Genomic DNA, 22,829 nt, shown 5'->3' on the forward strand with positions numbered 1-22,829 from the left:
CAGTGGTCCCAGTACAGATCCCTTGTGGACATCATTTACCTCTCTCCATGCTAAAATTGACTGTTTACACCTACCCTTTATTTTTATCTTTTAACCAGTTACTGATCCATGAAAGGACATTTCCTCTTATCCCATGACTGCTTACTTTGCTTAAGAGCCTTTTGTGAGGGACCTTGTCAAAGGCTTTCTGAAGGTTCAAGTATACTAGATCTGCTGGATCACCCTTGTTCACATGTTTGTTGACCCCCCTCAGAGAATTCTAAGAGATTGGTGAGGCCTTTACACAAGCCATGTGACTCTTCCCCAACAAATCGTGTTCACCTGTGTGTTTGATCATTCTGTTCTTTCGTACAGTTTCACCCTGTTTGCCTGGTACTGAAGTTAGGTTTCCTGGCCTGTAATTGTCAGGATCGCCTCCAGAGCCTTTTTTAAAAAATGGCATCATATTAGCTGTCCTCCAGCTGTTACTGGCACTGATTTAAGGGATACGATACATACCACAGCTAGTAGCTCTGCAGTTTCACATCTGAGTTCCTTCAGAACTCTTGGGTGAATACCAGTTAGACCTGGTGAGTTGTTGTTTTTTTAATTGATCAGGTTGTCCAAAACTTCCTATTGACACCTCAATCTGAGACAGGTCCTCAGATTTGTCACCTAAAAAGAATGGCTCAGGTGTGGGAATCTTCCTCACATTCTCTGCAGTGAAGACTGATGCAAAGAATTAATTTCACTTTTCTGCAATAGCCTAGTCTTTCTTGAGTGCTCCTTTAGTGCCTCGATTGTTCAGTGGCCCCACTGATTTTTTGGCAGGCTTGCTCTTCTGATGTACTTGAAAAAATTTTGCTGTTAATTTTTGAGACTTTTGCTAGTTGCGCTTCAATTTCTGTTTGGCGTGCCTAATCATTCTTTTACACCTGGCTCGCCACAATTTATGCTCCTTTCTATTTTCCTGAGTAGGATTTCACTTCCAATTTTAATGCCTTTTTGCCTCTAACTGCCTCTTTTACTCTGTTTAGTTATGGTGGCATTTGTTGGATCCGCTTACTATATATTTTTAATTTGGGGTATTTAATTTGAGTCTCTGTTATGATGTTTTTAAAAAGTTTCCCTGCAGCTTGCAGGCATTTTACTCTTGTGACTGTTCCATTTAACAAGCTTCCTCACTTTTGTGTAGTTCCCCTTTTTGAAGGTAAATGGTGGGCTTCTTTGGTATTCCCCTCGCCCCCAAATGTTAAATTTAATTATATTATGCTTTCTATTATCAAGCGGTTCAGCTATATTAATCTCATGGACCAGATCCTGAGCTCCACTTAAGACTGAGGTCTGAGGCCCCATGCGGGTAGAGGGTCCCAGAGCTTGGGCTTTAGTCTGAACTCAAACATCTACATGGCAATTTTTAGCCCAGTAGGCTCAAGCCCTGCAAGCCTGAGTCAGCTGACCTAAGCCAGCCGTGGCCATGCCATGGGTCTTTTATCCCTGTGTAGACATACCCTTAGAGACCCCAACAGGGAGTGGGACACGAATGGGGCCCATCTGGCTGTGCTGGGGAGAGCTCAGGATACACTCAATGCATTGCTCCCTTCATTGCCACAGTAAGCATTATACCTTTGAAAGAAAAAATACCTCCAGGCATTGGTTCTTCAGTGAAACTCCTCCCTGTCTTCAGTATGCCTCAGGATAAGGCTTAGCTGATTATGAAGTGCCCTGATCCATCCAAATTAATTCTGCAGCTCATAAATCTTTTAAATCTCTGCTGAGTTTTGACAGTATTTAGGCATTAATTGAGGTGAATCTAGTCTCTCACAGCAGGCCACCGGAGCTGTGGGCCAAGACCTGCCCTCAGCTGCATCCAGCCACACCAAGGGGCAGCCTTCGTTACCAGAGAATCAAACATAATTTATGAAATGTGCCAACTGGCTGATCCTGTCCAGCTAAATGAAGACAATACATTGATCATAGATGCTAAACTAATAGCTAAAGCTTTAGGTGACCAAATGACCCATCTGCATCACCAAAACAATCACTGTGGCATGGGTCAGCAACAGCTGGGTGTCAGAAGGCCAGAGGTGAAATCGGCTTCCTACTGAAGCCAGTGGGAGTCTTGTGATTTGACTTCAATGGAGCCAAAACTTCACCTCAGGGATGTACCCGCTATAACCACATTCAACCAGCAACAAACTGGGGGTTCTCCTAAGGTTTTAGGGATTCCCTGAACCCCAAATGTATCAATATATGGAGGGAAAGTGCTAAATGTTTTTGAACCTTCTTAAAAAGACACCGCCACCCCATTTGATTTGATGCTGTGTGATCTTAGGCCTTGTCTGTGTTTAAGTTCCCCCACTACTGGTTCAGCTCTCCTAGCAGTAGCAATCGCGCAGAGGCTGTTCTGGTAGCTGCTGGCATTTTAACCACTGTACCATAGAGAAGTGCTCCGAGCAGGGTTACACAACACACAGGTTACAATGTCAGCAGCAGCCTGTCTACTCTGGTGCTACTTCCATAGCTACCACCAATCGTTGCAAGAGTGGGGAATTTTAAGGAAACAAAGCCTAGCAGAGACACAACTATAGAGAAAGTGAAAGTTATATGGGAGGGCAAAACCCAGAAAATGGTGGTTTTTAAACGAAGACTAATGTTCAACCTTTGTGAAGCTAGTTGTATGGTGGCCATTAAAAATCCACATTTAGCTGCAGTTAGTCCCTAGATTAAGTATAGGGGGAAACTCAACCTCTTGTCTGGTAACTGTTGGCAAATGATGCCAGCAAATCTTGACAATGGTTAGGCTGTTTTTGTGCGGATTCTGCTGCCTGTCATGCTTACCAATATGGTCTCAGTGTTTACCCTTACTTCCCCATCTGTTTGTATGCATCCATTATCTCTTGTCTTGTACTTTAAATTGTAAGGTCCTTGGGGCAGAGACTGTATTTTTGTTCTGTGTTTGTACATCACCTAGCACAATGGGGTCCTGGTCCATGACTGGGGCTCCTATGTGCTACAGTAATATAAACAATATATAATAATGAGAAATGTTGACATTTCAGTGGAGATCACTGTAACTTCAAGTGGCAGCATAAACTCAAAGAGCCATTGGAATTGCACCAGAGAGGAATCTTGCTCCAAATCTCTAGAAGCTATTGTATCTATACTGGGCTAGTCCTGTTTTTTGTCCTGTTCAAGGCCTGTCACTCTTAGGGTTTTCTATAGCACGATTCACTGTGCTAGATACAATGAACAGCATAACTGAAATCCAGATGATTTTTGCTACCATAAAAGTTGACATTTTATATAAGAAAAATGCTAACAAATTAAGGTCCTCATGCTGAGCACTTACATACTCAAAACTCCCTCCATGTAAATGCCTGTTTAATACATATCTGTGCTGGTGCGGTTGTTTCACTGAGTTAACAGATGGTTCCTGTACTGTGATTGTGAAACTTGCCAATCTTAAATCAAGTATTATGACTCTTAAGATCAAAGGCAACATAAATATCATTTAAGGTGACAATCCTTGGCAAAATACTCTTTGGGACTGATGGAGGAAATAGGTGTAGAAATTACACGTAACACATACATTTACTGTATGGCCTGATTATCAGCATGGCTAGTCTTAGTGTCCTCAGGGTGGAATATGCATTGCTGTAGCGTTTTACTCTACAACTCCTTTTGGAATTAATATATCAATTATAGCACTTATTATGGGGGAATGGGAAGCTGAAATTAAATCAGTAATAACTGTAAAGGGCTGCATTTTGTTCCCTTTTGATAACTCCTTGAACTTACACTCTCCTCCTCCATCCATGTGTGTAAACAGAAGTTATCTGCTGGGGCTTAAGAATTGCTAGAAATGATAAATTGGGAAAATCTGGGATGGTCTAAAGATTTGCATGGAGCCCAAGCGGCAAGAGTCTGAACAAGGCCTTTAGGCTTATTTAGTAAGGCACTTAAGCATGTGCATAACTTTAAATAAGTGAATGGCCCAATGGAAGTCAATGGGACTATTAGTGGAAGTCAGTTGCCAAGCAAACACCTGAGCAGGCAAACAGGAGAGGCTAATAGGGAAGTTCTTGAGGATGTTTTCAGGAGGGAATGCAGGATATTTTTTCTACAGGGAGTATAGGAATTTTTGTCTACAGGGACAACTCTACATTCCCAACAAGGGATTGCCCATAACGGAATGTTATCATGATCTTCAAGGGATGTGCCATGTTGTGGTCCTGCCTGAAGAAAGAGATGTCCTTTGCAAAAAGTGCAAGGTGATGGCTGTATCGGAGGAAAAGAGTCAAGATCTGGAAAGGCAGCTATTGAGCCTGTTTAGCCTTAGAGAAGCAAGAGTTCTTGGACATCCAGACTGAGGCAGCACCACTGCAGATCTCCCTGTAGAATGAATAGGTTTCAGGAAACAGAAGAGTGGAAAACAGAGGAGAATTAGCTGTTTGTAACCAAGCAAAGACAGAGAAGCAGGAGACATTTTACACAGTCAGAAGTAGAAGGGCAGTCTGTGCCCACCAGAAGAAAGAGGAGTAGGTAAAATTCAATGCATGTAGAGGCATCTAACTTTCAGGCACTTCGTGCAGTAGCCACAAATAATATATTGGAAGATTTAACTGAAGGGAAAGAACAGGGATCTCCACAGCACATACCTGAGGATGGATGCTCAGCCCAGCTGTTGAGGATGTCAGGCATACCCAAATGAAGAACACAGACTTTCCAAAGAAGACATACAAACCGCACTGAGGACTTGGTATTAAGGAGAGTGGACAAAACATTCTGCAGGGGACAGAAGGACAGCAAGATGGTCTGCTGTCTTCCTGCAGCAAGGACCATACACATCACTGAAAAACTGGATGGGATTCTGAAGACTGGGAAAGAATCCATTGGTTATGATGATATACATTGGCATGAATGACACTGCTTCATGGAGCATCGAAAGCATCCAGGATCTTAGAAAGAAGAGGAAAGGTCTGATCTTCTCTCATTCACAGGACAGGAAAGATCCCTGAGAAGACAGACAGCAAGAAGATGCTGGATATAAACTGTTGGCTACGTATGTGGTGTAAAATAGAGCAGTGTGGTTTTATGGAACATTGGCCCACTTACGGGGAAAGGAGGATATGTGACTTGAGCTATCTCCATCTGAATAGAAGGGGAACCAATCTTCTGGGTAGCAGACCAACTATAGTAGGTAGGAGAATATCAAACTAGGATCTACAGGACAGGGTACTAAGGAGGAAAACACAGTAGGTACACTCAAGCATAAAACTCATACTCAGGATACCATGAATGTAAAGAATCAAGGCATCAAAGGATGTAAAGAGAAGAAATTCTTCAGTTGTCTACACACCAATGTTAGGGTAATAAAGAGGAATTAAATACTAATTTATTAAAAGAAATTTGATAAGACTGGTCTTACTGAAACCTGAAATGGTGGGACCATTCATGTGACTGGTTTGTCAGAATCACTGGATTCATTCTATTCAGAAAGGATAGAGTGGGTAGAAGAGAATAGGGGTGGTGGTACTTTACATTAAAGATACCATTACTGGCTTTAGAGTTACTGATAGTTCAGAAGGACAGGATCTGAAATGTTTATGCATCATGTACTAACTGATAAATCACAGGATGGGGGCACTACCAGGGGTGTGCTATAAACCTCAAATCAGATGAGCAGTTCTTTAAACATCTATGTATAACATGTAGAAAGAAAAATTGTTATTGTGGGAGATTTCAGTCTGTGTGACATATACTCGAGGTCTGATGCTACCCCTAGTTTCAATGAATGGTATAGGTTCGATCTAGACAAAGATGATAAAATTATCAATCATGGTGTAGAAAAGGCAGAAGTATTCAACATATGCTTCTCTTCTATATTTAAAAAGAAGAATGATGTATTAATATTATACAGCGATAATGAAATACTTTCTATTCCATCAGTAGCTATGAAGGCTGGTAAATAGCAACTGCTAAACATGTTTAAATTTGCAGGATCAAATAACTTTCACATAAGAGTAGTAAAAGATTGGCCAAGGAGCACTTTAATGATTTTTAACAAATCATGGTACACTGGGAGAGTTCCTGAGGACTGGAAAAAGCTAATGTTGTTCCAGTATTTTAAAAGGAGTAAATCAGATGACCGGGGAAACTAATAGGTGAGTTAGCATAGATTCTGGGCAAAATCATGGAAAGGCTTATATGGGATGCAATCAGTAAAAATTTAAAAGATGGCATAATTAATGCTAGTTAATATGGTTTTATGGAAAACAGGTCTTGTTAAACAGATATCATTTTTGGCAAATAAAGTGTTGGGGACACTGGGGCATGGCCACTAGGTAACTCGAGGGATGGAAGACCACGAGTGTTGATGGAGCCCCCTCCCTCCTGCCTGGAGGCACTCGCAGCAGCTCTGTGTACTAGGCCCAAGTGTCCTTGGCCCCCCCGCCTGGAGGCACTCACAGCAGTTATGCTGAGGATCTGCAACAATATGTTGCAGAGTCAGACTGCCTGAAACTAAACAAGGCCAAACAGGGCAAATATGGAAGAAAAATGCTGAATAAAGCAGCTTTATGTATAGTTTAACAAATGATACAAAAAACAAGGGAACTAGCTGGTAACTGGATTGGCTGGCTATATGGATACTTAGGGCAGCTTGCTATTGGATAAGTATGCTGAAGAAAGGATGTATAAAAACCTGTGTAACTTCCTGCTCTGTGTGCAGGATTTGAGATTCTATTCTCCCTGTACCTTTTTGAAGCTTCAAATAAACTTTTCTGCTTCTCCACCCCATTGTGATTGTTAGGGGGCTTATTCCTGGTCCTTCTCGCATGAACAGAGAGCAACAATACCCGAAGTCCAAAGGTGCAAACAATTCGATGTTTATTGGGGTGAACTTCCAGCAAGCATGATTCTAGTTTCCTTCCTTAGTATCCTCCTTCCCAGCTCTGACACCACAGAGCCTTACACCTGTGTCCCTGTTCCCATTCCTACCCTTAGCCAAACATGATTCCTTCCTTACTCCCATTCCCTGTTCCCATTTCCCCCTTTAGCAAAACATGATTGCAATTTCCTTACCCCCATTCCCTGTTCCCATCTCCCACCCTCACCCCCACCCCCACTTCCTCATTGACTACAGATTATATAGTAAAACTTGAGTTCTGCTTAGCTATACCTTAACCAATCATTTTCCTGAAATTTAACTAACCAATCCTAACATATTGTAACATGATTATGTAACCAAGAATATCCCACCACCTTAATTAGTTTACACCCAGCAAAATTAATTATACAGCAGACAGGAACAATCACAGAACCAGACAGCTTATACAGACAAACAATAGCAAAGTGGGAACTATAATGACAAGACAATACAGAAGTGAGGATTTCACATCCCAGCTATTGATAAGTGAGTTCTTGCCAGACGGGATGCTATCAAACTAAGTTTCCTTTTACATTTTCTAGGCACTTCCCTTTCTCTGGAGGTGATAGGAATACAATCCTGTCCTGATAGTGCCTAACAGCCCAATAGCACCTTATTTCAATGTGACTAGTTTGGAATGTGAGGATGGGACTGTTCACTTCCTAGCTTATGGCTGCCTCTGCTGCTTAGCCAAAGGCCTTAGCCTAAGAACAGGGTCTCAGACTGTCACAGTAAGAGAAGACCCTTACACCAGCAGATAGTGATTTTGATTCTTTCTTTTATACCTCTATAATTAGCCAAGTGATAAGAATACACCTAAATTCTTAGAGTATAGGCCTTTACAGACAGGCCTGAATATGTATATCCTAACAGTGATTATTGGGTGAAGCACACCAGGTAGCAAACCAACCCCTGTTGTTGTTTTGCCTCTCGGCACTGGGTGCCGGCAACAAAGGTAACTGGGTTGACACAATATATTTAGATTTCGGTAACCCAGTTGACTAGCATTGGTCAAAAATTGTGTTCTTTTTTCCGTGCAAAATTTGGATTGTTTGACAGAAATTAGACTACTGAAAAATTTCAGCCAAAACCCAAAATATTTCAATTTGTAAATACTGCTGCAGTGCTTCATGGGAGTTGTAATTCAGGTCTCTCATCCTCCTATTCTCATCCATAGGCTGGGCTCCCTCATCAGACTACATCTCCCATTTACACCACCTTTGGAGAGGGAAGGCAATGCATCAGGGCAGATGTAGTCTGGACAAGGAGCCCAGACCGAAAAGAAGAATGTGGTCATGAGGCAACCAAACTACAAATTCCATAAGGCATCACTTCAGCATTTCCAAATTGAAATATTTTAGGGTTTGGGTATGGTTTTTTTTTTTCCCCAGAAAAATCAAAATTCCATGTGGAAAGTAGACACTTTTTACAAAAATACTTGTTTAATCGAACATCCAGTTTTCCTTAAAAACTGCTTTGACAGAATATTTTAGACCAGCCCTACATTTGACTTAGTCCTACATGACATTCTGCACTGTATACTGTTCATTACATTAGCACTAGACAAAATCACTGCAGCCCATATTACATTAAAACTAGTCAACTGATAGATCACAAAAAATAACTGTAAATAGGGATATCATCCTATCGGGACTTTTATAGTGGGGGCCTGCTGGGATCTGTACTTGGCCCAGGGCTATTCACTATCTTTATCAATGATCTGGAAGAAAATATAATTCCTGTTAAATTTGCAGATGACACAAAAATTGTTGGAGTAATAAATAATTATGGAGACAGGTCAGTTATACAGACTAACCTAGATCACTTGGTGTCATAAATATAAAGGGAAGGGTAAACCCCTTTGAAATCCCTCCTGGCCAGGGGAAAGCTCCTCTCACCTGTAAAGGGTTAAGAAGCTAAAGGTAACCTCGCTGGCACCTGACCAAAATGACCAATGAGGAGACAAGATACTTTCAAAAGCTGGGAGGAGGGAGAGAAACAAAGGGTCTGTGTCTGTCTGTATGCTGGTCTTTGCCGGGGATAGACCAGGAATGGAGTCTTAGAACTTTTAGTAAGTAATCTAGCTAGGTATGTGTTAGATTATGATTTCTTTAAATGGCTGAGAAAAGAATTGTGCTGAATAGAATAACTATTTCTGTCTGTGTATCTTTTTTGTAACTTAAAGTTTTGCCTAGAGGGGTTCTCTATGTTTTTGAATCTAATTACCCTGTAAGATATCTACCATCCTGATTTTACAGGGGGGATTTCTTTATTTCTATTTCCTTCTATTTTTATTAAAAGTCTTCTTGTAAGAAAACTGAATGCTTTTTCATTGTTCTCAGATCCAAGGGTTTGGGTCTGTGGTCACCTATGCAAATTGGTGAGGCTTTTTATCCAACATTTCCCAGGAAAAGGGGGGTGCAAGTGTTGGGAGGATTGTTCATTGTTCTTAAGATCCAAGGGTCTGGGTCTGTAGTCACCTAGGCAAATTGGTGAGGCTTTTTACCAAACCTTGTCCAGGAAGTGGGGTGCAATGTTTTGGGAAGTATTTTGGGGGGAAGGACGCGTCCAAACAGCTCTTCCCCAGTAACCAGTATTAGTTTGGTGGTGGTAGCGGCCAGTCCAAGGACAATGGGTGGAATATTTTGTACCTTGGGGAAGTTTTGACCTAAGCTGGTAAAGATAAGCTTAGGAGGTTTTTCATGCAGGTCCCCACATCTGTACCCTAGAGTTCAGAGTGGGGGAGGAACCTTGACACTTGGCAAGGTGAATCATTTGAACAAACTGTGTGTTAATACCAAATGCAAGGTTATACGTCTAGGACAGGGTGATCAGATGTCCTGATTTATAGTGACAGGTTTCAGAGTAACAGCCGTGTTAGTCTGTATTCGCAAAAAGAAAAGGAGGACTTGTGGCACCTTAGAGACTAACCAATTTATTAGAGCATAAGCTTTCGTGAGCTACAGCTCACTTCCTCAGATGCATATCGTGGAAACTGCAGCAGGCTTTATATATACACAGAGAATATGAAACAATACCTATTCCCACCCCACTGTCCTGCTGGTAATAGCTTATCTAAAGTGATTTCCAGCACCAGCAGGAGAGTGAATTTGTGTGGGGGGGTGGAGGGTGAGAAAACCTGGATTTGTGCTGGAAATCACTTTAGATAAGCTATTACCAGCAGGACAGTGGGGTGGGAATAGGTATTGTTTCATATTCTCTGTGTATATATAAAGCCTGCTGCAGTTTCCACGATATGCATCTGAGGAAGTGAGCTGTAGCTCACGAAAGCTTATGCTCTAATAAATTGGTTAGTCTCTAAGGTGCCACAAGTCCTCCTTTTCTTTTTTCTGATTTATAGTGATAGTCCTGATATTTGGGGCTTTGTCTTATATAGGCACCTGTTAGCCCTTACCCACCCCAATTTTTCACACTTGCTGTAGGGTCACCCTAGTCTAGGAACAAAGAATGTAGGTTGTCCTTAAAAGATGTGTGGGGAGGGGGGACTATATCCTGAAAAACAATGACCCTGAAAAAGATTTAGGGGTCATGGTAGTTAACCAGTTGAACACGAGCTCCCAGTGCAATGTTGTAGCTAAGATGATTAATGCAGTTCTTGGATGTATAGGCAGGGAAAGATCAAGGAGTAGAAAGATGGTATTACCTTTGTATATAGCATTAATGAGACCATTACTGGAATACTGTGTCCAGTTCTAGTGTCCACACTTCATAAAGGTTATTGAAATATTGGAAGGGTTTCAAAAAAGAGCTACAAGAATCATTTGAGTTCTGGAAAACATGCCTTCTAGAGAGAGACTAAAGAAGCTCAATCTATTTAGTTTATCCAAGAGAAGGTTCAGAGCTCACTTGATCATGATCTACATAGAGAAGAGATTTCTGATTGTAGATGTCTCTTTAATATACTTGAAAAGGGCATAATGAGATCCAGTTGTTGGAAGTTGAAGCTAGACAAATTCAGACTAGAATTAAAGCACAAAATTTTAAGGGAGGATAATTAATTATAGCAACAATTTACCTAGGGATGTGGTAGACTTTCCAGCACTTGAAGTCTTCAGGTCAAGTCTGCATATCTTTCTAAAAGATATTCTGTAGATCAAATGGAAGTTATGGGCTTGAAGGGGAAATTATTGCTGAGGTTGTTTAACTTGTGTTATGCAGGAGGTCAGACCAGATGATCATAATGGCCTCTTCGGGCCTTGAAATCTATTAAACTGGTGCCTGAATTAATTCATTCTCTTTTTCCATTGCTAGAGTGGGGACTGTGCTTTGCTTGCCTTCTTTTTGGGCTCCTGAGCAGATGGGGATTAAGCTGTGAGCTTTCTTCCTTCTGGTCTTTTTGCCAAAGCGGGAATTGAGTGATGAGCTGCTGGCACTACACACAAACACCTAAATGGCAGGACCTTAAGCAGTTGTTTGTCTTGCTTGTGCTTAAGGCCAACCCTGATAGCATGACCACTACTGTTGCATAGGAGGGGACTTTCATCAGTGTAGTACAGTAATATAGGACCTGACTCCTCAGCCTTTATTCAGGTTGAGTAGCTCTGTGACTTGTCCCATTGAGTTCAGTGGAACCACTTGCATGAGTTGGTAAGTACCAACTTTTGCGTAACTTTAAAAGAGTATTTCTGTCTTTAAACTTTTGTCTTTAAACTGTTTCCCCCTCCATTCTATAGACATGCGAGTGGGTTTGTGAAGAGAGGAGCCAACAGAATAGGACGTATTTACAAGAAAGCTGTTTATAAACAGTTCACAGATGGTACCTACATGCAGGAGATTCCTAAGCCATCCTGGTTGGGGTTCCTCGGTCCAGTGATGAAGGCTCAAGAAGAGGATATCTTTGTTGTTCACTTAAAGAACTTTGCTTTCCGTCCATATTCTTTGCATCCACATGGTCTCTTTTATGACAAAGATTCTGAAGGTAAAAACCAGTTCTCAGCTTCACTCCATACCTGCCCCTTCTGACCTCTCCTCCCTTGCCCTGCTCTCCTCACTCTGCTTCCCCTCTCTTTTTTCTTTCTATTTAGCTAATCTCCTCCTAAAGTAACCCCTGTCCCCACCCCACCCCAAAAAACCCTATGGCGCTAACCTGACATTTGCCACCATCACATTATTCACTGTTTATGTGTTATACCCCTTCCCCCACCCAGTTATCTGCCTTGTCTATTTCAGCAATATTGTCTCATTGTTTCTTTGTATTCCCCTGTCTTTGCTTATTTCTTATATTTAAATTGCAAGCTCTTTGGGGCAGGGACTATCCTTTTGTTCTGTGCACAATGGTCCATGACTGGGGCTCCGAGGTGCTTCATGCAAATAATAAGTAAATAAATAATTGTTGTTCTGTCTCATTTCTCTTTTTCTACCCCCTTCCCTTTGTGGAGTGAATATACTGGATAAGGGCCCTGTCCAAAGCTGATTGAAGTGAATGGGGAACTTTCCATTGACCTTAATAAACTTTGTATCAGTTCCTAATAAACTGACCAGTATTGTTAACCAGTAACTTAAAAAAGGAACATTCTCATTTATTATGTTTTTAATTTTTAGGATAATTAGCTTCTTCCTGCCTTGCTTGCTTTTCTTAGTAAAAATGTGACCGTCTAAATCCTCCTCTCTAATCCATATGAGAGATCTTGGCTGCAATGATGTGTTCTCTCTATACACAGCTCCCAGGGGCAAATGACTAGGCTTCTATAGCTCTTTGTGGGGCTACAACATGCGATGTCATTTGCACAAGGAGGGATATTGATTTGAATGCAAAATTACATGCTGTGTGCATTTTCTCCTCACCGCTGTCATCAACACTTTCAACAATTTTAAGGCCAGCAGGGATAATTACCATCACCTAGTCTGACCTCGCATAACACACACCATAGAAGATCACCCAGTACTTTCTGCACCAAGCTCAATAATTTGTGGCTGAACTACAGCCCGTCCCTTAGGAGAAGCACTGTGTGCACCCCAGTGCTAGCTCAGGGCCCTGTCTCAGCCCCGCATCTTTCTTTAGTGTCAGATATTTTTGTTTTTAATTTGCAGGTGGGAGTTCTAGGGGGATATCCTGGCCCTGCTGAAGTCAATGGGAGCTTTGCCATTGCCTTCAGTCATGTCAGGATTTCACCCCGAGTTTTTATTCTTCTCATTTCAGTGCTTAAAGCAGTGTACGTTTTGGGCCAGCTCCTCAGCTGATGTAAATCAGTGTAGCTCCATTGTCTTTAGTGGAGTTATGCCAGTTAAGGCAATGGAGCTACAATGATATATACCAGCTGAGGATACGTGTGTGTGTGTGTGTGTGTCGTACCCCCCCCCCCCCCCACATCTGGCTAGCTAAGTGTTGATATTGATGCCCATCATGGTATTATCTGAATATTGGTGGTTTATAAGGTGCCACAAGTCCTCCTGTTGTTTTTGCGGATACAGACTAACACGGCTGCTACTCCGAAACCGGTGGTTTAATTAGTACGCAGATACTCATTCTGCATTAAGTAAGTTAGTTAAATTAAGTAAGGACTAAAATTCTAAATAAACAAATACAAGTTTTAAGGGATTTTCAAGGTTCCAAGGGTTCTATAAGGTTCCAAAGTATATTAAACTATGTAATTATATCAATATTGGACAGAACACAATGCATATATTTAATTATTGCAACATCTATGGGTATGTGTGCACTGCAATTAAAGGTGTAACTGCAGCACATGTAGACATATCTGAACTAGGTTTGGTCTAGCTAGCTCAAATAACAAGGGCTGTACAACCTTGCCCAGGATCCTGGGTATGTACTCAAGCCTCTGGCCCATGCTGCTGCTCATATGGCCATGGCTTCACTGCTATTGTTATTTGAGCTAGTAGATTAAAGCAAAATTGGGTATGTCTACATGGGGTCAGTCCCAGTCACACCTTTGATTGCAGTGAAGACATACTGTATGTAATAATACATCATATTTGTGTGTATGTCTCTATGTCCTCCCACAATGTATACATGTGCAATGGCAGCCAGTTCAAAGGACTCACCCTGTACTGGCTGCAGCCATTTTCTTCTCTGACACAATTGTGTATTTGCATGGGTTGACACTTGAGCTGTCAATTAATTGCAGTTCATGCATATGATTCACACAAAACAAATTAACTAGGTTAAAAAAAGTCACGATTAATCAGAGTTTTAATGACACTGTTAAACAATAATAGAATTCCAATTTAAATTTATTATAAATATTTTGGGATGTTTTTCTACATTTTCAAATATGACTTCAATTACAACACAGATTACAAAGTGTACAGTGCTCACTTTATATTATTTTGATTACAAATATTTGCACTGTAAAAAAAAAAATAAAAGAAATATATTTTTCAGTTCATCTCATACAGGTCTTTCCTACTTCGTGTTCAGCCAATCACTAAAATAAACAAGTTTGTTTACATTTACAGGAGATAATGCTGCCCGCTTCTTATTTACAATGTCACCTGAAAGTGAGAACAGGCTTTCACATGGCACTGTTGTAACCAGCGTTGCAAAGTATTTACTTTTCAGATATGCTAAACATTCATATGCCGCTTCATGCTTCGACTTGTAGGCTCTAAAGTTTTACATTGTTTTGTTTTTGAGTGCAGTTATGTAAAAAAAAAAAATTCTACATTTGTAAGTTGGACTTTCACAATAAAGAGATTGCACTACCGTACTTGTACGAGGTGAATTGAAAAATACTATTTATTTTATCTTTTTTACAGTGCAAATATTTGTAATCAAAATAATATAAAGTAAGCACTGTATACTTTGTATTCTGTGTTGTAATTGAAATCAATATATTTGAAAAGGTAGAAAAATATCCAAAAATATGTATAATAAATTTATATTGGAATTCTGTTACTCTGTGATTAAAATTGCGACTAATCACAACTATTTTTTTAATCTTATGGTTAATTGAGATTATTTTTTTTAATTGTTTGACAGCCCTCATTTATAACTGAAAGAAAGAAAATCATTCACATTCAGCATCACAGAAGTATATGAGACCTGACCTGGCTTCCTTGGACAGTTCCAGTGAGAAACTGAAAGATGTTGAGTTTAGCTAGAGACTGTCTCTGTATCACAGTGAACAGGGGAACAATGTGTGCAAAACTTTAATCATGAAACCCCAAAGTTGTGCCAGGTTCACCAAAAAGTTTTGTGAACTTTTTAGCAAATTTTGGGTAAAGATGGGCCTGAATCAAAACTCCCCACCCAACAGCAACATTTTGAAAGTCTTTGAATTCAAAACCCAACTCTGTAGATAAATTTTGAAAATGGCCCCTATCTATTGTGATGGAATATACCCCTGTGCTCACACCCTACATCCTATTGTAATAATGTTTGGGTGAGGTATGCCATGTGAGGTATCATTTAAAAACTTGTAATTTGCTGATCAGTAATACCATGGCAAAATGCACATAGCAGCATTGTATATGTGAAGTTATAAACATAAGATGAGATGACTAAAAGTATGTTTTCCAGATAAGTCTGGGAAGTGACCAAACCAGTTTCTCAGAGACAAGGGGCAGGCTGACAGCTCAGCCAGGAGTAAACAAGGCTGATGGACCATTACTTGTAAAGGGCACCTTAGGTTACACAGCTACTTATTAGTCTGTATTGTGCCTCAGTAAATCACATCTATGATAGCAGGCTGAGCCAAAACCCCAGATTTAAATACCCCAAATTAAATGGTTGGGAGTAGGATGCCTCCTGGGAAGGTATGCATTCATTTGGGTGTGGGAGCCAGGCGCACGGGCCAGTCCTGCTGTCAGCTGAAGAGCTGCCATCGCAGGTATGTCAGGTAGCATGTCTCAGGTAGCTTGTGCAGATTTTTATCCTAGCAGCAGGCACAGCTACTAGGATGGAAGCAGACCGTTTCTTTGATGTATCTTTCTGCATTGTGTATGCTTCTTTTATCTTTTACTCTTTGATCTGTGGAGCCAACCTCTCAAAACAGATCAGGCGTAAATCAACATTACCAGTCTGTTGAACGTGATGTCTTTTGAAAATTATACTTATTAATATTGCGGAAGGCTAATCTCAGAATTATGTCTTGATTTAATGATTCTGTGTTTGCAATTGCTGCTGTCATTGGTCTGTTTGTGAAATACTTTGTTAGGTTATTTACCAAAAATGTAACAAAAAGAAGTAGTTCCATACTTATCTAGTGTAACCCATTTTTCCAATATGTTTGGCCTTAAACTCCCTTTTTTTCACATTAGGAGCCCTCTACCCAGATGGAACAAGTGGCAAAAGCAAAGAGGATGATATTGTTGTTCCTGGTGGAAATTATACATATACATGGCCAGTGAAGAAAGAGTATGCCCCCACTTTGGCAGACCCAACCTGCCTGACTTGGATTTACCATTCGCACATTGATACACCTCGAGATATCAGTTCTGGGTTAATCGGACCATTGCTGGTTTGTAAAAAAGGTACAGCGCTGAAAATACCGAGAAAGCCCCTCTGCCTGTTTTGGCATCTTAATAATCGTTTTTGTTTATAGGTGTAAATGTTACAGGCTTGATTGTGTCGGTACGTAGCTCATAGTAAGGGGCAGTTTATAGTTGTACCACTCTAGGAGCACCCCAGGCTTGGAATTGTGGCTCAGGGACAATTCCCTTGCTACTTCCCTCTTGCTCTAGAGGACAGTAATGTGTGACTAGCCTATACATCCACAGGATCCTTGCTTCAGTTAGGGCAGAGGTTGCATAGTGTGTAGTGCATTGCAGATGAGACCACATGTCAAAAAATGAGGACCAAAATAAATATTATTTATAATATTTATAAACAGCTGCCTCATTCACAGAATACCATCCAGTCTGCCAGCTGAACCGGGCAGTGGTTCTGTGGAAAAATGGCATGTGATCATGTCATGAAAGGCTGTCATCACAGGCGCTGACTTTCTTCTTTCTGGGTGGGTGCTCCACCTCTTCCCCCAAGTCCCCACCCTCACTCTGTTTCTTCTCGCCCCTGCTCCGTCCTTCCCCTGAGTGCGCCCTGCCCCCACTCCGCTCCCTCCTCTCCGCACCTCCTACCTGCCACTGAACAGCTGGTCAGCAGGTAGCTGGTGGGTGCATTCACTATTTTTTTTTTTCATGGGTGCTCCAGCCCTGGAGCACCCACGGAGTTGGCACCTATGACTGTTGTACAAGGGACAAGTGTTAAGTTGTGCAGGCAACCTTAACATTGGCATTTACAGACTTATAAGTGTGCTTCAGTTAGGAACCTTAATGTTTTTCTAATTCAGGCTTTTTTGTATGGAATATATCTTTATATGTTCATGCATGTCGAATCTTCAGTGTACGGGAATGTGCTCCATACATCTGAAATGATAACCGGGCCCATGTATTTTACATACAAAATGTATGCCTACCTTAGGGCAATCTTTGTATTTCCTGAGGAAGAGGGAGACTTTGCTATGAAAGGGGCTAACCTAATCTCAAACCCAGCCTGCCTCATTAGAGTGCCTCAGAGTCATTCTTCATAGGGGAGCCTATGAAATCGTCCCATCTACCTGTATATATGAAGCTGAATTAACATTCCCAGTATCAGAGTAGCAGCCATGTTAGTCTGTATCTGCAAAAAGAAAAGGAGTACTTGTGGCGCCTTAGACTAACAATTTATTTGAGCATAAGCTTTCGTGAGCTACAATTCACTTCATCGGATGCATTCAGTGGAAAATACAGTGGGGAGATTTATATACACACAGAGAACATGAAACAATGGGTGTTACCATACACACTGTAATGAAACACCCATTATTTCATGTTCTCTGTGTGTATATAAATCTCCTCACTGTATTTTCCACTGAATGCATCCGATGAAGTGAGCTGTAGCTCAAGAAAGCTTATGCTCAAATAAATTTGTTCGTCTCTAAGGTTCCACAAGTACTCCTTTTCTTATTCCCAGTATCGTCATTCATTCAAATAATTATGCTGAAATTGGTCTGTAAAAGTCTTGCAGCTTAATAAAGTACTTCAGAAATATTGTACATTCAGACTTACTGGAAGAGGAAACATTTAAATTTAATTAACGCTGAGTTTATTTTTTAGTACTTTCTTGTTTGCTGTTTAGGAAGTTTAGATGATACCTTGATACAAGGCACTGATGCTGCTAAAGGCTTTGCCCTGATGTATAGCATTGTAGATGAAAATCTCAGCTGGTATATTGATGCAAATATAAAAGCTTTCTGCTTGGACCCAGCCACGGTTGACAAAGAGGAAGAAGGTTTCAAGAACAGTAACAAAATGCATGGTGAGCAGCCACTATCAAGTACAACCTGTCCTACAATAGCGCCTAGACTGTTTTCATGTCTGTAATATATTGCTGTTCCTTATAAATGCCTTTTAAATGTCTTTCCTTTCTCTTCAATTGGGAAGAAATGAAAGCATAGGCTGTGGGTGGGCCAGACTATTACCCCATTGTACTTACAGAAAGCCTCCCCTCAAGTCTATAAGCAGCATGGTATGTAGGGCACAGGATCCGAAGAAGGAAGCCTGGCTCCTGTGCCCATCTCAGCCACTAGTTTGCTATTTGAACTTTGGCAAATTGCTTAAACCCTTGGTGCCTCAGTTTCCCCACCTGCAAAAGAGAAATGATGAGACTGACCTTTCGTAAAGCACTGTGAGATGTACTGCATAAAAACACTACTGGAAGTGGAGAGTGTCCAAGGCTCAAAAGTGCTTTACAAATAATGGGCCAGATCCTCAGCTGGTATAAATTGGCATTGCGCTATTGCAGACAGTAGAACTACACCCTTTTGTATCAGCTAAAGATCTGGTCCAATGAAGTTAGCCTCTTCGCTCCCTGCAATGTAGGTAGGTGGTACTGTAGTCACTTTGCATGTGGAGAGTCTGAGGTAGAGAGAGATTTAACTTAATCATTTTCAAATCTGAGTGCCTACAGTTAGGCACCTAAATCCATGTTTTCACACCTAAATAAATGGCCAGATTTTGAAGTAACAGAAATGTGGAATCTCCATCAATGGAGGCTTTTAAGAACAGGTTAGACAAACTCTTGTCAAGGATGGGGTAGGTATACTGGGTCCTTTCTGAATACAGGGGGATGGAACTCTCAAGGTCCTGTTCAGCTTTACATTTCTATTATTCTGTGATTTTCAGAGGTGTTGCATACCCACAGTGTCCATTAACTTCAAAATCAGGCCATTTATTTAGGTACTTAACGACAGATTTCAGTGAAAACTTGGCGTAAGTGACTTCCCAAGATCACCTAGGAAGTTGGTAACAAGTAGCGATAGAAATCCAGGTCTCTGGATGCCCAGGCCTGTGATCTGACTGCAAAGTGCTCCTTCCTCTTTCTCACCTGGAACCATTGCTGCAACGTTTGCACTCTGGTTTTCAGGCGCAGCAGCCGCTCATCCTTTCAGAACTGTTCTTCATCTGCAACTAATACATGCTATTAATTATTTATATCTGTATGATCGTAGTGACTAGTCATGGACCAGGACCCCGCTGTGGTAGGTGCTGTATAAACATAAACCAAACAGACAATCCCTGCCCTAAAGAGCTCATTATCTAAGTATAAGAAATAATAGACTAGATGGATATAGACGCACAGATAGGACGGCACAAAGAAATGAGACAATACTGGTACAATCTCTGCACACTAGCGGCCTAACCGTTGTCAACTTTTTGGAGACATGGAAAAGGAGAGTTTTGAGGGGGGGTTTAATTGCCTAACTTGGATATGGTCTCAGCATGGACATTCTGAGGGTTTATTTTAAGGACCAGGCATTTACATTCTTTAAATAAGAGTCACTAGCAATCTGTGCTTCTACTTTGTATCTTATGGGCTGTGTTTTGTTTTGCTTTTAGCTATTAATGGCTACATTTTTGGAAATCTCCCCACCTTGGAGATGTGTGCTGGTCAATCCGTGTCCTGGTATTTGATTGGAATGGGTAATGAGATAGACATCCACTCTGCATATTTCTATGGCCATACCATCATTAACAGAGGCCACAGGGCAGACGTCGTCAACCTGTTTCCAGCAACCTTCATTACAGTGGAAATGATTGCAGGGAATGTTGGGAAGTGGCTGTTAACCTGTCAAGTAAATGAACATTTACAAGGTACAGTGATACAGATCTGGCAAATCCTTCCAGGAAGATGCCAAGTTAGATTATCTACAGTACATATTTCAGACTCAAAAAGAGGAACTCAATGAGCAGGCACAGAATTGGGGGGCCTACATTTTCCGAGGACGTTAATATCTTACACTTGTTTCATCAAATAAATCTTGTGAGTCTTATTTCAGTCATTGACAAAAAGCTATATGAGGCCAAATCATCAGCGAGTGTAAAACTTCACTGATTCATGTGAGTGAGGATGAGTCACACAAGAAGGGTTATTCACACAAGATCCAGCCCTAGCTCAGTACTTGTTGTGTATATTGGGGCTTTTGGTGAGCAATGAATGAAGGGTCAGGCCCTTTCTTTGCACTGTCTTGTGGAATATAGACTCTTAAAGTCATGTCAGGTAAAACATTTCACACTTTTTCTTTTTAAAGAAATCTAAAAAAACCTGTCTGTTTCTAAAAGGCCAGCGAGGGGCCTTTGCATGAAAGAACTTACTATTATTATTAAGTACTGTTTAATAATACAATACCCAGCTCTGGGTCTCATTGTCCCAGCATTGTACAGACCAAATATAAGAGAGAGTCCCTGTTCCAAAGAATTTATAATCTCAGAGTCTGATCCAGAGACTCCCATTGACTTCTATGAACTTTGGATCAGGCAATCCAGGCTTGATTCTGCAAGGTGCTGAGTGCCTCCCACAAGATGCTGCCCACCCTCTCTACTCCTGTTGAAGTCAGTGAGAGGTGAGGATACTTCATACCTTTCAGGAGGTGCTCAGTGCCTCAAAGGACCGGACCCTAACAGCCAGATTCTGCCATTCTTACTGAAATCAATGGGAGTTAAGCGCATAAATATACCTTTGAGGATCTAGGCCTTGACTAGTACCTTGCTCCATGAGTAGTCCCTTTGATTTCAGTGGTATTACTTGTGAAATAATGTGCCATGCTAAAAAGAGTAAGGGTGGCAGAATTCAACCCCATATAAATTGGGGAACTCTTTAAAAATGTAAATTTGTCCAAACAATCCAAGTCATTTCTCCCAGTCCATGTAGTTCACCTTCCTCTACCAAAGCTAATGTACATTAACTTTGCACCAAAGAGATGCCTGAAATGGTGAAATTTGCACTGTCTTAAGAACTGTTTGTGGATTCTGTCTACATTTTAGCTGGTATGAAGGGGCTGTATAATGTTCAGATCTGCCATAAAAATGTTTCTCAGCCTTCATTGACTGGTCAGGAAAGAAGATATTTTATTGCTGCTGAAGCCGTGTTATGGAATTACGGCCCTGAAGGCTATGACAAATTCACGGGGCAGGCCTTGAATACCACTGGCAGGTACGTGTCCCAGCCTTTCATTCCTACTTTTAATGTAAAGAGTATGGGTGGATTTTCACACCACCCTAGCAGATTTGTACGTTGGATTATCATTCATTAAAAATGGGCGTCCAAATCCCTTGAGTGCCTTTGAAAATCTCAACTGTTGTCATAGGTTGCCATAATGTGAAATCTTTTTTTTTTTTTTAATTTCTGTTGATGATGATGCTGCTGCTGCTGATGAGATTTTATATTAGGATATTGCTCAGAGACCCTAATCTGGATCAAGGGCCTATTGTGCTAGGTGCTATATGGACACTTAGGATGACACAGGTCCTGCCCTTTAATATTTACACTCACTAATGTCTTGCCTTGAGTTACAATGTAACACAGAGTGAGCACAGATTTGTGAATTTGGTTTTCTAGATATATTAATACATGTAACTGGCCCTTTCATGCTAAATAATGTGTATCTAACTCCTTTGTGTTACAAACCCAATTTATATGCAAACCTCGCGCACCCATGACATGTAAGCAGGTGAAGCCCTGATGAGCCACACCTGGGTTGAATCAGGTGATCCCAGGGTAAAAGGTCGCTGGAAGCTGCAGCAGTGTCGGGCTGAGAGAGTACGAGAGCAGTGCCCGAGCTCCAGCTAGATGGGTGGGGCTTATGATTTTGGACTCTGTCTGGGGGACTCATTGAAGACTTTTTGGATTTGTTTGTGATTAAGGACTCTTGAGGTTTGTGTGAACTTTATTTGACATTAAATCAGTCCCAGAAAGGGGTGCTGTGAGCCACAACAGAGACTGTCTGGAGCGCGTAAGGGTATGTCTGCACTGGAATTAGACACCCACAGCTGACCCGTGCCAACTGGCTTGGGCTTACGTGGCTTGGGCTAAGAGGCAGTTTAACTGCAGTGTAGACATTCAGTTCTGGGACCATCCTGCGTCTCAGGGTCCTACAGCCTGGGCTCTACCCCGAGCCCAGAAGTCTACACTGCAGTGGGAACAACCCCATAGCCTGAGCCCCATGAGCCTGAGTCAGCTGCCACGGGCCAGCCATGGAGTTTTGATTGCAATGTAGACATACTGTAAGGCAGTGGTGGGCAACTTGTGGTCCGCGCTGCTTCCCACAGCTCCCGTGGGCCACGAACCGCGGCCACTGGGAGCTGCGGGCAGCCGTGCCTGCAGACAGTCAACGTAAACTAACTGTCTCACGGCCCGCCAGTGGACTACCCTGATGGGCTGTGTATGGCCCGCAGGTTGCCTACCGCTGCCCTAAGGTAAGGGGCCTGTAAGATGGGGCCAGTAAGGACAGGGTACCTGTAATGGGACCCCTGGCCATGAGGGAGTGCTCTGTAAGCTACCACATCACTACACCTCTCCTCTAAAAAGTGACTCCTCTAGTTGCACTGCAGCCCAGTGCAACACTGCAGTACTGGTTCAGTGCACACATGTTGCTGAAGGAAAAGGCCTGGGCAGGGACTATCG

At 41.6% G+C, this 22,829-nt stretch overlaps 1 protein-coding gene across 3 annotated transcripts in view; it reads left to right on the forward strand.

Annotated features, from left to right (window-relative positions):
* Positions 1 to 22,829, forward strand: part of HEPHL1 (hephaestin like 1) — a 66,534-nt gene that overhangs the window by 5,126 nt on the left and 38,579 nt on the right. For all 3 annotated transcript variants that reach the window (XR_014712699.1, XR_014712700.1, XM_084637008.1), the window contains exons 2-6: positions 11,605 to 11,849; positions 16,151 to 16,363; positions 18,006 to 18,185; positions 19,766 to 20,020; positions 21,191 to 21,359. Coding sequence is in view for 1 of the 3 variants with exons in the window: in XM_084637008.1 (XP_084493134.1) it covers positions 11,605 to 11,849; positions 16,151 to 16,363; positions 18,006 to 18,185; positions 19,766 to 20,020; positions 21,191 to 21,359 (1,062 nt within the window). In the remaining 2 variants the exon portion in view is untranslated. The remainder of the gene's footprint in view (positions 1 to 11,604; positions 11,850 to 16,150; positions 16,364 to 18,005; positions 18,186 to 19,765; positions 20,021 to 21,190; positions 21,360 to 22,829) is intronic.

The sequence above is a fragment of the Lepidochelys olivacea genome (assembly GCF_965140295.1).
Source record: "Lepidochelys olivacea isolate rLepOli2 genome assembly, chromosome: 1".
Taxonomy (NCBI): Eukaryota; Metazoa; Chordata; order Testudines; family Cheloniidae; genus Lepidochelys; species Lepidochelys olivacea.